Consider the following 13,964-nt stretch of genomic DNA (forward strand, 5'->3'; position numbering starts at 1 on the left):
ACCCATATGTCAATGATCCAAAGGCAGGTGCCTTTAAGGCACCGAAGCTGTGTCCTGCTACTGGATAGGTCATGTTTAAACAATGTTTTTGTTCTGCTAATAAAGCAACACATGTGCTAGCTAATTATAATTTTTGTAATAAGACTTTGCTTGATTGGGTAGATGAGCCCTCAGCTTGCTTAGCCAACAAGCTCGTGGACCTAGGGAAGGCCTTGATGCGGGGTGTCGAACATGAAGGTTCCGAGAGTGAAAAATGATGGTTTATGCAAATATTTTTTCTTCGAAGGAGGTGAAGTGTGCCATTAAACTCACAAGGATGGATTCCACTCTAGGGCTTGATGGATTTTCGGTTTTGTTCTGCAGTAAGTTATGAGGAGTTCTGAAACATTCAGGGCTCTTCGGTTACATAGGGAGACTCAGGGCATCTTCAAAGGCTTTCCTCCCGCATCCGTCTGCGGACACAGATGCGGGAGGTCTCTATCCAACGCTAGCCGAATACATTTTGACAACAACTCAAACTAACCAGACGAATTTTGATCAAACATGACCGAATTTCATATAAACACGACTAGATTTCATATAGACATGACATATTTTATTTAAACTTGACGAATTTCAACTATACATGACGGATTTAATTACATTTACATCAACTAAGCGGAGCTTGTCCGACTAGGTCTAAATGGTCGCCAGCGCCCGTTCCCCGTGTCCGACAATGAACCAAGAGAACTGAACCTTCGCCTTTTCCAGCTCCGCCTCGGCGCTCTCCAGCTCTACCTCCGTAACCTCCGCCTTCGGAGGCCCGGGAAGTGAAGTGTCCGCCTCCACATCGCCGCTAACCGACTAATCGGCCGAAGATGCTCAACCCACCAAGCTTGGCGTCGACGGGAGGGGAGGAGCGGTGGCCTTCCTGGGACCAGAGCGACGACAACCTGTCACACACTACTCTTCCTCGTTGTTGCCGGCACCCGTGGACGTGCCGGCTTCTTCGTGGTGGCGGCGAGGCGCGGCCTCGGCATTGTCCTCCTCCTCCTCGCCGGTCTCGCCGAACACCACCTTGCTCGCGTCGTCGTCGCACTCCTTGTCGGCGGCGGCCATCTCCGCCACCCGCTGCCGGTACTGCCAGCGGGTGAGGCGGGTCTCGCGTGCGGAGCAGTAGGACTCGAGCAGCACCTCCTGCTCCGCCATGTCCGCGTCCGGCGCGACTGCTTTGCCGGCGGAGATCTGCTCTTCCGCCTGTAAATGCTATTGGAGGAGGTGGTTGTTGTAGGCGGCGTTGGCCCGCGCGCTCCCAAAACTGCTCCTCTCGCACCATGTCCATGTAACGGGCACGTGCCTCGCCGATGGTCATGATGCAATTCACTGGCGAGGATGGCATGAAGGAGGAGGATGGTGGCGCGGAGGAGGAGGGTGGCGCCGGTTCGTCGTCGACAACGCCCTTCATTGGGACGTCGTCGTCCTCCGGCTGCTTGTCGGCAGCAATGGCGGCCATATCCTTCTTGTCTAACATCAGCTCGTCCCAAAGAGATTTGGCGAGGGAGGGATCCATGGTGGGAGTGGTGCGGACAGGGATCTGAGGTGCATGACTGCGGCTATGGCTGAGGCATCGGTTTTTATAGCAATGGTGGGCGGCAGAGGGACGGACGGGTGGCGCTAGAGGAGACGCCTCGGCAATCGTGTGCCATGTCTGCATTGATGGCACACGATTGTTCGTCTACGTTCGTGTGTCTTTGGTTTGGATCCTTCCGATCTACGTTATTTTTCATCGGCGGTGGTTGCTGTTCTGGGGTGCTGGTCCTATAGGGCCTTAGCACGACGACTTTCCGACTGTCTACTACAACAAAGTTTGCCCGACTCCGGTGATGGAGGGGCGATGACGGCGGCGCGCCTTCGACTCGCTTCGGTGCTTGTAGTCGTCGCTAGGTGGTCTACGGATCTGGATGTAAATTTTATTATTTCTATTGTTTGTTGTACTACCATGATTGAAGATGAATAGATTGGAAGTTTTTCCCGAAAAAAAAGAAGCTAGCAGGGATCGGTCCGGACTCGTGCAAACCTCCCCACGTTGGTCTTCGGTTTGCGAAAGAAAACGCGTCCGGACCGCGCCGCCAACCGAGACCGAGTTGGATGGCTTCCGCGGTTCGGACAGTTGTGGATGGTTTAAGGATCGGTGTTTGTCAAGTTTTGCCCGTGGCTATCAATGATCTTGTGGAGCATACGTAGACCCACAATAGAAACCAAAGAGCTAATGATTGAGTTGTGCACTTAAAATAAATTTTATGTAAATGCTATTTATGTTCGGTACCAACATTTGTTATTCACGTGCGACATTGGCTTGTATGATCGACGTGCATGGATTTGAGAGTCCAGACTTCAGATATGTGGATGCCGGGAGCAAAATATAAAGGCAGTCCGGGCGTGTCCGCAGACGTATATGTGGCCGGATTTGTCAAGTCGGATTGTAGATGCTCTGAAAAGATGGTGTTGTTAGGCATGGCGAGCAGACATATATCACATAATTTAAATCGAAAAGCTAGTCATCATTCATCCATGTCACGTAACTTAAATCAATAAGCTAGTCGCCATTCATCCATATCACATAACGTACACTGAACAAAATACATACATACATGGTCCTAAGAGGGCAGTTCACAATCTCAGATCAAGTGCCACGGCAGGGATCCCAAAAGATAGCCAGTTCACAGCCTCCTATTAGCGGCATTCATGTCAATGCCAAGCAATGTTGGTGACGATATGGATGAGTCAGCTCTAGTTTTTAAACTACTGGGATATGTCACCATGCTCAGCGTTTCCTCTTAAGGCCGCACCGCTGGAGGAGGTACCCGATGCCGTCCCCCAAGGTCGCTTTCCTATCCTCCTTGTTGTTCCACAGCACAGGCACGGTGGTTCGGCCGCTAGGGTTATACTCATTGATATCACGCAGAGCACCGACCACCAACGCGTACGCGTCTTCGCCACACTTTTCTTTCAGTTTTCCCAGCTTCTCATCGTCCTCGAGAAGAATTAGCTTACACCAATGCGTGCACGATTAGGTTAGATAAACGAGAAATACTAAGTCCATTCTGAAAATGGGAGATGTTAACAAACAACTTCAAAACTTACAAGGACCTTGTGGCTGGGCTGACAGGCAAATTATTCATACATATAGGAATTGCATATCGTGCAAGTGTTGTCTGAACCTTAAACTCTACTACGTACCACAGTACAACAAAACATGGCGAACAAAAACTGTTTATGCGTTCTCAAAAGAAAAGAAAAAACTGTTTATGCTTGTTACAAGACGAAGACACGTATGCTTACGACAAGTTCAGGAAAAAAAAAACTCTTGTCGAGCTTTGAGCTCAAACTACCGATGTATTATGCCAAATTTCAACAGCTAAGAGACGGAGAAGTGTCTAACTTAGCCAAGCAAGAAGGAACTGAGAATGAACACTTGATGAAACAAACTTGCCATAGCTGAGTCCGAGCAGAGCAGGGAATACCATTTGCTCTCGCTAATTTAGCTGACTTAAGGAATATCATAAACATTTTTTTATAAAAGGAATATCACAACCTTGCTATTACCATGCTACAAAGTGGCAAGTTTTTTATCAGTGAAAAGTTTGGTTGCATCACACACAGCCCCATGAGCAAATGCTAGATGTACTCTGTTCTAAGGGCTGACGAATTGCAGATAACTTAACTGGTATACAACTGACCTGACCGTCAGCTTCAGAGAAAAGTGACAAAAGGAAGAAAGCAAGTGGCGAGTAAATACAAACCGCCATTTATTAAATTAGATGCTATGCACCTCAATTGAGAGCAGCTAACATTAACATAAGGTTCTGCCCTGGGAACTTTACAGTGTTGCTTCCCGGCATTGAAGTAGCCAAAATCTATGCATATGCCTGGACTCTCGACGAGGTACTAAATGAAACTTAGCTAACCTGCTACTGTAAGCATAGAAACACATGGCTAAATTTTCAGATTCCTTCATCAAGCATCCACCGAATAATTGAAAGCTCAAGATTACAGGTTATTAGAGAACAATAAATGTGAAGATTATTACCTTCTGTTTGCCTTTGCCGTCATCAGGGACAACTTTAAAAGGGTGCCACTGTGGATTTTTAATCTCATCCTCCCACTCTGAACAAAGAATGGTAGCCTCAATTTCTGACATCTTATGTTTGCAAGCATTGGCAAATGAACGTGAATCAAGATCACCCATTCTTTTAATGCCGACATTTGTCCGGCAACTTGTAACATCCCCCAAGCCCTGCGGCGTATGCAACAGTTAGCTCTAAGATGCAATTCAAATAAAATACTGGGGAGGTGTAAGTGTTCAATCAATGAGGTAAGGTTACCTTTATTAGCTTCTTCCAAGCATCTTGCAACTCATCATTGCTCTTCAGGTCCTTCGTAACCAGAATCCCATGGATTGATTCCATGTATTCTATTTTATCATCCTTCTCTTGTAGCTCCTTATTAAGTTCATCTATTTTCCTCTTTGATTCAGAGTCTTTCTGCTTCATCACTTCCAACTGTCCCTTCAGCTGCTTTATTTCAAACTCAAGGTTCCCTGTGGCATCCGGTTTCTGCTGGAAATGCAGTATCGAGTAACAGATGTGACTTTATATTCACATATAATTTGCATCCCTAGCTGGAGTAGGAGTGATATGCTATCATTTATAAAGTCACAGCCTGACCTTATTCCTTTCTAGTTACTGACCATGTTGTTTGGTGTTTTATGAACACGCGCAGATTCGAAAACCTTTTGAACTGGTGATTTAAATGGTTTCACTAAGGGCTGACAGTTGGACTAAGTAAGCTAGCATGAATTCGCAGAACTCGAGGAATCTGAATTTAAAACTAGCCTAGTAGAACTCTATTACGAGTAGTAGTATAAATATACGAGGAACAGGGGATTCATGACAAAAATTGAAAGAGATTTCCAAGTTTTTTTTTAATGGGAGACATTAGGCACGTACCATTTTCTTCTCCTTGTCAAGATTCTTCCTTGTGCTAAGCAGCAGAGCAAGCTTCTGCATCTCAGATTGCATCTTGGACTCCAGTTGTGCAATAGTTTTCAGACCACCATGGCTTCGCAGGAACTCCCCAGTGAGCCCTGCAGTCCTCCAATCATCAGCCAGGGCAACCCATCCGAATATCTCCCCTGGCAGTGGTCGGAAGGTGTGCGCCTCCCAGCCCCGTTTGCCACGCCCTTGTGCCTCGAAGTGGTTCTCAAAGTCCAAGGCTTTGCCGAGACAAGCATAGTCTTGTCCAAACAACACAATGGCAATCCCAGTGTGGTGGCCGAATTGGTCGCCCAGAGGGATGACCATGTGCGGGCAGAAGCGCAAGAGCCGCTCCTTCAGGATCCCACCTCGCCGCATCCCCCCATCTTTCCACCCACCCATCCACTCAGTAGGCACATTGAGCAGCACGCCCATCCAGGGCCACACGAACTGCTCGTCTCCAACATTTGAGCCTGCTCCAGTTGCGTGAATCCTACCAAAATGGAAAAAGGAAAATTTACAGCCGCCGCATTCCTGTCCTATGGAGCGAAATTGAAAAGAAAGGGGCTGGCATCACACGTACCGTTCAGGTTCAGGTGCCTCGTCAGAATCCATGGGCAAGGCACAAGAGGCTGGTGTGATGATTTATTTATTTCGTAGCTTCAACAAAGTCAGTCGGTAGTGTATGCTCTGTGCTTCATTTTCAAGAATCTCAGTTAGTTGACTAGGCATGTATAAATAGATCAGAAACTAAAAATGGTGGTGCACACTTGGTAGAAATTCATTAACATTATTGTGCTCACTATGGAACAAAGTGCATAGTGGTGTGTCATGTATTGCACAAATACTGAGTGAGTGAGATGGGAGGTGTGATGGCCAAAAACCGAGAAAAAAAGTCACAGACAGGGCGAATACCAGTTCCAAGAAAACAGTTTACACAAAACCAATAGGCATAGTGGCAGATTAAATCATCCTCCAAATTCAGTTTGGCATTACTTTCTACTCCTCCATAACAAAACAAAAAGGGTACGAGACATGATGAGGGGACAAGGAGATGAGGGTATCAATACCAATTCAACAGGTCTGGGCAATATGTGCTTGGAGGTAAACTTTTCATCTCTAATAGTAAAAGAGAAGTTCTCCTGTAAAGTTTCAGCAGAGCAAATAGGCACAGAAAAAATCGACAAGGACGAAGAGATCAATATCTAATATTTTATATTTATTTGATACCTATGTGCAATCTGTACTTGGAGACATATTTTTCCTATTAATTTCGTGAACCAACCAGTCTCACCATGCAGATTCTAGTTCCAGAATGGACCAACTTATTTCATGCGGGATAAAGCCAAGAAAACGGGCCTTATCAGAACGTCGACACCAATACATTTGACACAAATAGAACCAAGTATTCCCTTGGAATCCTTCAATAGCAAGGTCAAATCCCTGGGACTCTGCTCTAGACTAGCGAGAGAGATTTTCACCAAAATTCCACAGGGTCGCGCTGTGTTTAGGGCCTGAATCCAACAAAAACAAATCAAAACAAGAAACTCTCCGCCCGAGCGGCAGAGAACCATAGGGATCCGAAATGCATTGCAGATGAAGGGACAAGGGGCCTAGGGAAAAGGAAAGATTTTTTTTAACAAAAAATGGGGAAAAGGAAAGATTAGGAAACCCTAGAAGGAAGTGGCAGATGGAATGCAGGATGTGGATGGGATTCGGGGGAGAAGGGTTGATTACCGGCGGCGGCGAGGCGATGCGATGCGCGGCGGGCCGCGTTCGATCGTCTTCACTTCCCCTGTGCTGCTGGCTGCTGCTCGTGGTTTCTTCTTCTTCCTTGAAGCAGAGGGAGAAGTAGAAGGGGAGGGCTTGCCTGGGTTGGGTCAAGGTCAACACATGGCTGTGGAAAAGAAAAGAATTCGCCGTCTACCTCAGGGCCCATCGAGTCAAAATTCCAGTGGCATTCACGACTCATACACCCCTAAGAAAAATCATGACTCGTACAAATTGCCCTAAAATGACTGATACAAATAATTTGAAATATCATTTTTCATGAAAACAATTCCTCTTTTTTTTGCGGGTGAAAAACAATTCCCCTTGAATCAGATATCACAAGTACTTTTATGTACATTGCATCAATCAATTATGTAACTCTTGTATACATGCACACTTTCCCATTGCATAGTGACCCAAACAATTGTTCAGGCTGGCCTCGGACACCGCAGTATAGGTAAAATATATGTCCATCTGAAATTTAAAATTTAAAAATTATATTATTACAGTACAATCTCTTTGGGACCTCTGTCGGAGTACTTTGTTCATTGAAGGCGTGGATCTTGAGTTGTAGAGTAGAGCAACGACGCGGAGGACGAGAGAAGGGGGAGTTCCATTCTTGGCTATGGCACACCATCCAGGGCTAGATGAATTAACCATCCATGCTGCGCGCCGCAACATGCTACACATTGTTGGTGCTTTGTGGTAGGTCTATATATAGGGTAACGATATTCTAAGCGTGAGTGTAGAATATCTTATTCTACACCCCCTAGTAATGCTATGTACAAAATCTAGTAAAACGGTGTATAAAATGTAGTAATTCGAATTTTTTTTATCATCTAAGTTTGTAAATTACTATATTGTTACGAAAATTACTATATTTTACATGGTGTGTTACTGTATTTTATATGTACCGTTACTGGGGTGTAGGATAAGCTATTCTACACTCACGCTTAGTTTAGAGTTACTATATATTCTGATCACAACCTGACATGCCCCGCTAGTAATACATTGAACTTCCCTGTGAACTAGGTTGAACTTCCGCCAACATTGCCCAAATGGGTCTTGCCATATACCGTTGGAAAGCTATGGACATCAGTATCATGACCCAACTTAATTTTTTGGCAAAATATAAGCGGTTTAAGAGCAGTTTTGAAAACCGTTTTTTCTTCGCACAAAAAACGTGAATCGTATTTTCGATCGCATTTCTAAACCGTTTATCGGAATGAGGCATATAATATGGCGTTGGAAAGCTGCTGCAAAACCACTCCTTCCACATGTTGAAATTTTTCTCTAATTTCCTATGGTTAAAGAGTAATTTGAAAAAACGTAAAATTTCGTAAACCGAACAGCTGAGTTCGTTTTTTCGATGTTATTTCTAAACGGCTAATCCAATGGAGGCATATGATACGGCGTTGGAAACCTTATGAAAATGCGCTACTTTTTCATCTTGAAAGTTTTTTTTTCTAATTTTGAATGGTTTAAGAGTAATTTAGAAAATGGTCTAAGTCCTTGTATTATATATATATATATATATATATTCTAATCACGGGATCAGAATAATATTCTGATCACAACATGACATGCCCCGCTAGTAATACGTTGAACTTCCCTGTGAACTAGGTTGAACTTCCGCCAACATTGCCCAAATGGGTCTTGCCATATACCGTTGGAAAGCTATGGACATCAGTATCATGACCCAACTTAATTTTTTGGCAAAATATAAGCGGTTTAAGAGCAGTTTTGAAAACCGTTTTTTCTTCGCACAAAAAACGTGAATCGTATTTTCGATCGCATTTCTAAACCGTTTATCGGAATGAGGCATATAATATGGCGTTGGAAAGCTGCTGCAAAACCGCTCCTTGCACATGTTGAAATTTTTCTCTAATTTCCTATGGTTAAAGAGTAATTTGAAAAAACGTAAAATTTCGTAAACCGAACAGCTGAGTTCGTTTTTTTGATGTTATTTCTAAACGGCTAATCCAATGGAGGCATATGATACGGCGTTGGAAACCTTATGAAAATGCGCTACTTTTTCATCTTGAAAGTTTTTTTTTCTAATTTTGAATGGTTTAAGAGTAATTTAGAAAATGGTCTAAGTCCTACCGAGTTCATATTTTCGAGCTAATTTTTTAATCGTTCTTCCAAATGTAGCAAATGATATGGCGTTGGAAAGCTTGAAAATGTGCGAAACTTTTTGGTATGTATTGTTTCACCCAATTCTTTACGGTTTTAAGTCAGTTTCGAAAATGGAGAAAAACGTATTTTCGCCGTAATTTCTACAAACTTTATCGGAATGGGGCAAATAATATACCGCTGAAAAGCTACAGAAAATGCGAAACTTTTTCGTGTTGATGGTTTTCTCTTTTTCTTAGCCGTTTTCAAGTAATTTCAAAAACGGCGGGATCATGCGTTCTGCCTATATCGCAAAACAAATTCTTCGAAAATGCACCGCGTGAGGAACCTGAACTTCTCGGCGCGTGTACCTGAACTTCACTCTGTTTTTTCACGTGCTTTTCTTGCTCGTAGATCTTCATCCACTGCTCGTAGCTCTCCATCCACTCACTGGAATTGAGCAAGTGATATACCGATGGAAAGCTATTGTAAACACGCAACTTTCCCGTGTTGATCGTTTTTTCATAGTCGCTACAGTTTTAAAAGTTTTTCATCTCAAATTCATTCACTATAGTAGTTGAACTTCGTTCTGTTTTCACGTTGAACTTCTGTGACGTATTTTCCTTTGTAATTTTCTCATCCATTTCGTCAGTGCTGCACAAATGATATTTCTTTTGTTCAAACCTCTCTCACAATTTTTTTTAACTTTCTTTGATCGAGGACTTGAACTTACACAGATGATATTCCTGTGGTTTTGAAGTAAATTAAAGAAATGAAGAGATCATGATTTCTGCCCTTCATTGCAAATGGAAACGCACTACGTGAAGTTGTTGGACTTCACGGGCATGTCTGTTTGAACCTCACTCTGTTTTTGATATGCTGTTTTTTGCACAGTGTGAAGTAGTTGAACTTCTGGGGCATGTCTGTTTGAACTTCACTCTGTTTCACTTTATTGTTTTTTTCATATATGAAATACACACCATGTAGTACGTGAACTTCTGTTTATTATCACTTTGAACTTCTCTCTGGTTTGAGAGAATTATTTTAAAACACGAAAAACAACATATTTTTTTATGTATTTTGGACATCTAAATACACGGTGAACCTGTCTCACAAGAATTTTTTGAACTTTTCCTCACCGAGCACTTGAACTTTTAGCAACCATTTTTTTTGTTTATGAGTTGTTTTTAAAAGTGCAAAAAATGGCATTATGTTTTTTATTTTTTGAACATATAAATCCTAAGTTTTATTAAACTCCGAACTTCTCTGTTATTTCAGTTTGAACTTCACCTTTTTATATTTTTGAGTAAAGAATTGTATTCGATTTTTATACAGAAAAATCAAACATGGAAATACAAGACGAATCTCTCTCGCAAGAATTTTTGAACTTCCTCGGACAGAGCGTTTGAACTTCTTTCAACAAACCTTTTAAGCTTTTATTTTTTATACTTTTATTCTCACCTGAAATGCATTTCTCGCAGTACCTGAACTTCTTGTTGTTTTCACCATGAACTTCTGTCACATTTTTGTGCATACGTCGAATTACACCCAATAGAAGGTCGTACGTCATTTTTTGCCATTTTTCAAACATGTAATTGGAGGTCAGACGTCCCGCAATATAAATTCTAAACCGTGCACGAGGTGCACATGAACTTCTTGCAACAAATATGACTTTTTATATTCTTCGGACTTCTATGTTATTTGAAATTGAACTTCTTAGACTTATTCTTAGAAAAAAATATTTTTTCAAATAAGCATCAAACTTTTTTTTAAATTGAACCTCATACTTTTAATTTTCCTATAAATGGAAAGAATATGAGTTTTCTGTAAACATCAAACTACTCCTCTTTTTTAAATTGAACTTCGTCATTTTTATACTTTAGTAACAAGCAAAATCTGAGTTTTTATATATAAATAGCGAACTTCTCTATTTTTGTAATTTGGACTTCTAGGTTTGTTTCTTTTAGTTATAGGAATATCCTAGTTTTGTAATAAGTATTGAACCGGATCGTTATTTAAATATGAACTTGTAGAGTTTTTTTATTTAGAAATGGTGAAAATCCTTTTTAACGATTTTTGAACTTCTCTATTTTTAGAATTTGAACTTCTTGTTTTTTATGTAGAAAGGGTGAAATATCCACTTCAAAGTGCCATGTCATCTTTTGAAATTATGTGTTATTTTTTTGAACTTATTATGATGTTCCCGTCACCATATTTGGGTTTTCTATTTTTTATACATTGAACTACTGTGTGATTAATTTTGAATGTATTGTTTTCATTCTTTAATAATGACCAAAATTAGAGTTTTCTATAATCATCAAAATGCTCTATATTTTTAATAAACATCAAGCCGCTCCATTTTTTAAATTTGAACTTCTATGGTCTTTTAACGGTGAAAATCCCTTTTTCATATAAAATTGTTTGAGATGCTTTTGTTATTTTATTTTAACCTTATTTGGCTTGTTGAAACTGAAAAATATGATGTTTTTAATATACATCGACATGCTCTCTTTTCAAAATTTGAAGTTCCACAATTAGAGAAAGAAAATAAATAAATGTGGATAGCCATATAAACAAACAGCTAGTGAATACACAATTTCAAAAATTAGAACGCAATGCTTCTGTGCATCTTCATATTTACTCATACCAAATGGGAGGGGTCATACACAGAATGAGAAAACAATAGAAAAATATGTACATCTCATATTTTTATTCACAAAACTCAACTTGTTCAGGATAAGAAATCATCATAATTTCTCCAGCAACGTTGATTTATTTTTACAAAGTCTTAAAAGCACTAGCAAATCTCACCATACATTGTTAAGTTAAAAAGGAAACTCTCTTTAAAATACAAACTGACATGTGCTACTTTGTACAGAACTCTATCCCTTTCTACATAATGATTGAGTTAAGCATCATGAAAGGAGAAAATAAAAATCTTCAAGGCAACCAATCCCTTTCTTCACCAGACTTCTTTCCATTTTTAATTAGAACTTCAGCAATCGGTGACTCCATTTGCAATTTTTTGGGAGTACAATCTGATGAGGATTAGAGTCATTTATAGAGAGAAGCAACACCACATGATAGACAAACAAAATTGTGACAACATACGATTAATAGAATTTGTAGCAACAACAGAATGGGCGGAAGTAACTTTGTCAACATAATTCCTTCCATTGTGAGATCGATTGAACTGCTACGAATCTTTCAGCCATCTCTGCTTTTCTCTTCAAAAAACATAGTCGAATTGATGTGGCTGGATAAGGTTGACCTGAACTGAAGCAACCGGAGGTGGTGGCAGCGCGAGGATCATCAGTCATCACAGCGATTTGGTGGCCTTCCTCATCCACGAGGAACACCTGGACGACCCTGATCCAGATCCTCGTTGGGGAAGGGACGGAGGATGAGCGTCGGGGAGGACCGGTGCGGCATGGGGGTGGTGGAGCAGCACCGACCAACAGTGGTCGGTGGCATGGCGGGGCGGCGCTGCCGCTGGTCCATCTGGACAAACAGATTGAAGAAGGAAGCAGAAGATGAGCATGAGTACATGGGATTCAGAGGGGGTTGAGGCGCTGAACCTCCTGGTGCTACATCGTTGAACGGACGGATTTGGCAGCGGCGAACGACCTGAGTGCTGGGGGTGGGATGATGCAAGGGCTCCAGTGGAGATGACCGACCAAGGAAGGCACAGTTGCTCGCAGCCATCGTGTTGGCTGCTGCGGTGGTGGGCCCACACCGGGAGGAGGCTGCGTGGTGGCAGGGGAAGCCTCGCCACCGCCAAGAACAAATAGAGCGACGCATGACGGACCTCCGCCGTGCCGGATCCTGCCGCCAGCCTTCTTCCGTGTCACTGTGACGGACCTCCGCCGTGGAACCGCGCTCCGCCCTCCCCCACCCCCCATCTCCACCACTTCAGTAGATATCTCCGATCTCCCGTCAATGTCGCGGCGGCGGTTGGACGTGGGGTTGGTTGCGGCAGTGGGGGAAGAAGCATGAAGCAGAGGTGAGCTGCAGAGGCAGGAACTGATGGAGGGGATCCCGACTGCAGCAGCAGGATCTGGCGACTGGGGCCGTGGCCGGCGACCGCGCGGGTAGGATTGGAGCGCCTCGTGGCCGGCGACCGCGAGGGCGAGGCGGCGGCTCCGGTGCCCGCGAGCGCATGAGAGAGGAGGCGGTTTCTCCGGCGGCCAGCGGGCATGCGGGCGTGGTGGCGGCTCCGGTTGCTTGGTGGGGGTGGGGAGAAGTTCATGGCGTGGGGATGAAACCGGTCGGAGGGGTCTGATGGGCCGGCCAGGTTTCCCCTTTTGCGTTTTTGGAAGTTCGGGAACACCTCACCGGGCCCTATATAGATGCACCGTGATCCAAATAGTTATTCCAATCCCAGGATTAGAATAGTGTTGCCCTATATATATATACATAAACACTATTCTGATCATGGGATCAGAATAATATTCTGATCACAACCTGACCTGCCCCGCTAGTAGTACGTTGAACTTCCCTGTGAACTAGGTTGAACTTCCGCCAACATTGCCCAAATGGGTCTTGCGATATACCGTTGAAAAGCTATGGACACCAATATCATGACCCAACTTAAATTTTTGGCAAAATATAAGTGGTTTAAGAGCAGTTTTGAAAACCATTTTTTCTTCACACAAAAAACGTGAATCGTATTTTCGATCGCATTTCTAAACCGTTTATCGGAATGAGGCATATAATATGGCGTTGGAAAGCTGCTGCAAAACCGCTCCTTCCACATGTTCAAAGTTTTCTCTAATTCCCTATGGTTAAAGAGTAATTTGAAAAAACGTAAAGTTTCATAAACCGAACAGCTGAGTTTGTTTTTTCGATGTCATTTCTAAACGGCTAATCCAATGGAGGCATATGATACGGCGTTGGAAACCTTATGAAAATGCGCTACTTTTTCATCTTGAGAGTTTTTTTTTCTAATTTTGAATGGTTTAAGAGTAATTTAGAAAATGGTCCAAGTCCTACCGAGTTCGTATTTTCGAGCTAATTTTTTAACCGTACGTCCGAATGCAGCAAATGATATGGCGTTGGAAAGCT

The 13,964-nt window shown here is 42.8% G+C and overlaps 1 protein-coding gene across 3 annotated transcripts; it reads right to left on the reverse strand.

Moving 5' to 3' along the window:
- Window positions 1-2,507: 2,507 nt before the first annotated feature.
- Window positions 2,508-6,900, reverse strand: LOC125510371 (factor of DNA methylation 4-like). 3 transcript variants are annotated; one of them, XM_048675520.1, is made up of 6 exons: window positions 6,753-6,900; window positions 5,599-5,705; window positions 4,989-5,508; window positions 4,365-4,595; window positions 4,070-4,276; window positions 2,508-3,028 (listed from the first exon to the last, which is right to left on the reverse strand). In XM_048675520.1, the coding sequence occupies exons 2-6, from the start codon at window positions 5,628-5,630 to the stop codon at window positions 2,804-2,806; spliced, it is 1,215 nt and encodes a 404-aa protein (XP_048531477.1). In that variant the 5' UTR covers window positions 5,631-5,705; window positions 6,753-6,900; the 3' UTR covers window positions 2,508-2,803. The 3 variants fall into 3 exon arrangements, with proteins under 3 accessions (XP_048531477.1, XP_048531475.1, XP_048531476.1); XM_048675518.1 differs by having other exon boundaries at window positions 4,365-4,598; XM_048675519.1 differs by having other exon boundaries at window positions 4,365-4,598; window positions 5,599-5,710.
- Window positions 6,901-13,964: the final 7,064 nt, after the last annotated feature.

This window comes from Triticum urartu, chromosome 5 (genome assembly GCF_003073215.2).
Source record: "Triticum urartu cultivar G1812 chromosome 5, Tu2.1, whole genome shotgun sequence".
NCBI lineage: Eukaryota > Viridiplantae > Streptophyta > Magnoliopsida > Poales > Poaceae > Triticum > Triticum urartu.

Coding starts and splice junctions, on each gene's coding strand:
- LOC125510371 (XM_048675518.1), bottom strand. CDS start 5,630: ATGGATTCTGACGAGGCACCTGAACCTGAACG. Junction 5,509..5,598: donor GAGGCACCTGAACCTGAACG/GTACGTGTGATG, acceptor CCATTTTGGTAG/GATTCACGCAACTGGAGCAG. Junction 3,029..4,069: donor ACGGCAAAGGCAAACAGAAG/GTAATAATCTTC, acceptor CATTGGTGTAAG/CTAATTCTTCTCGAGGACGA.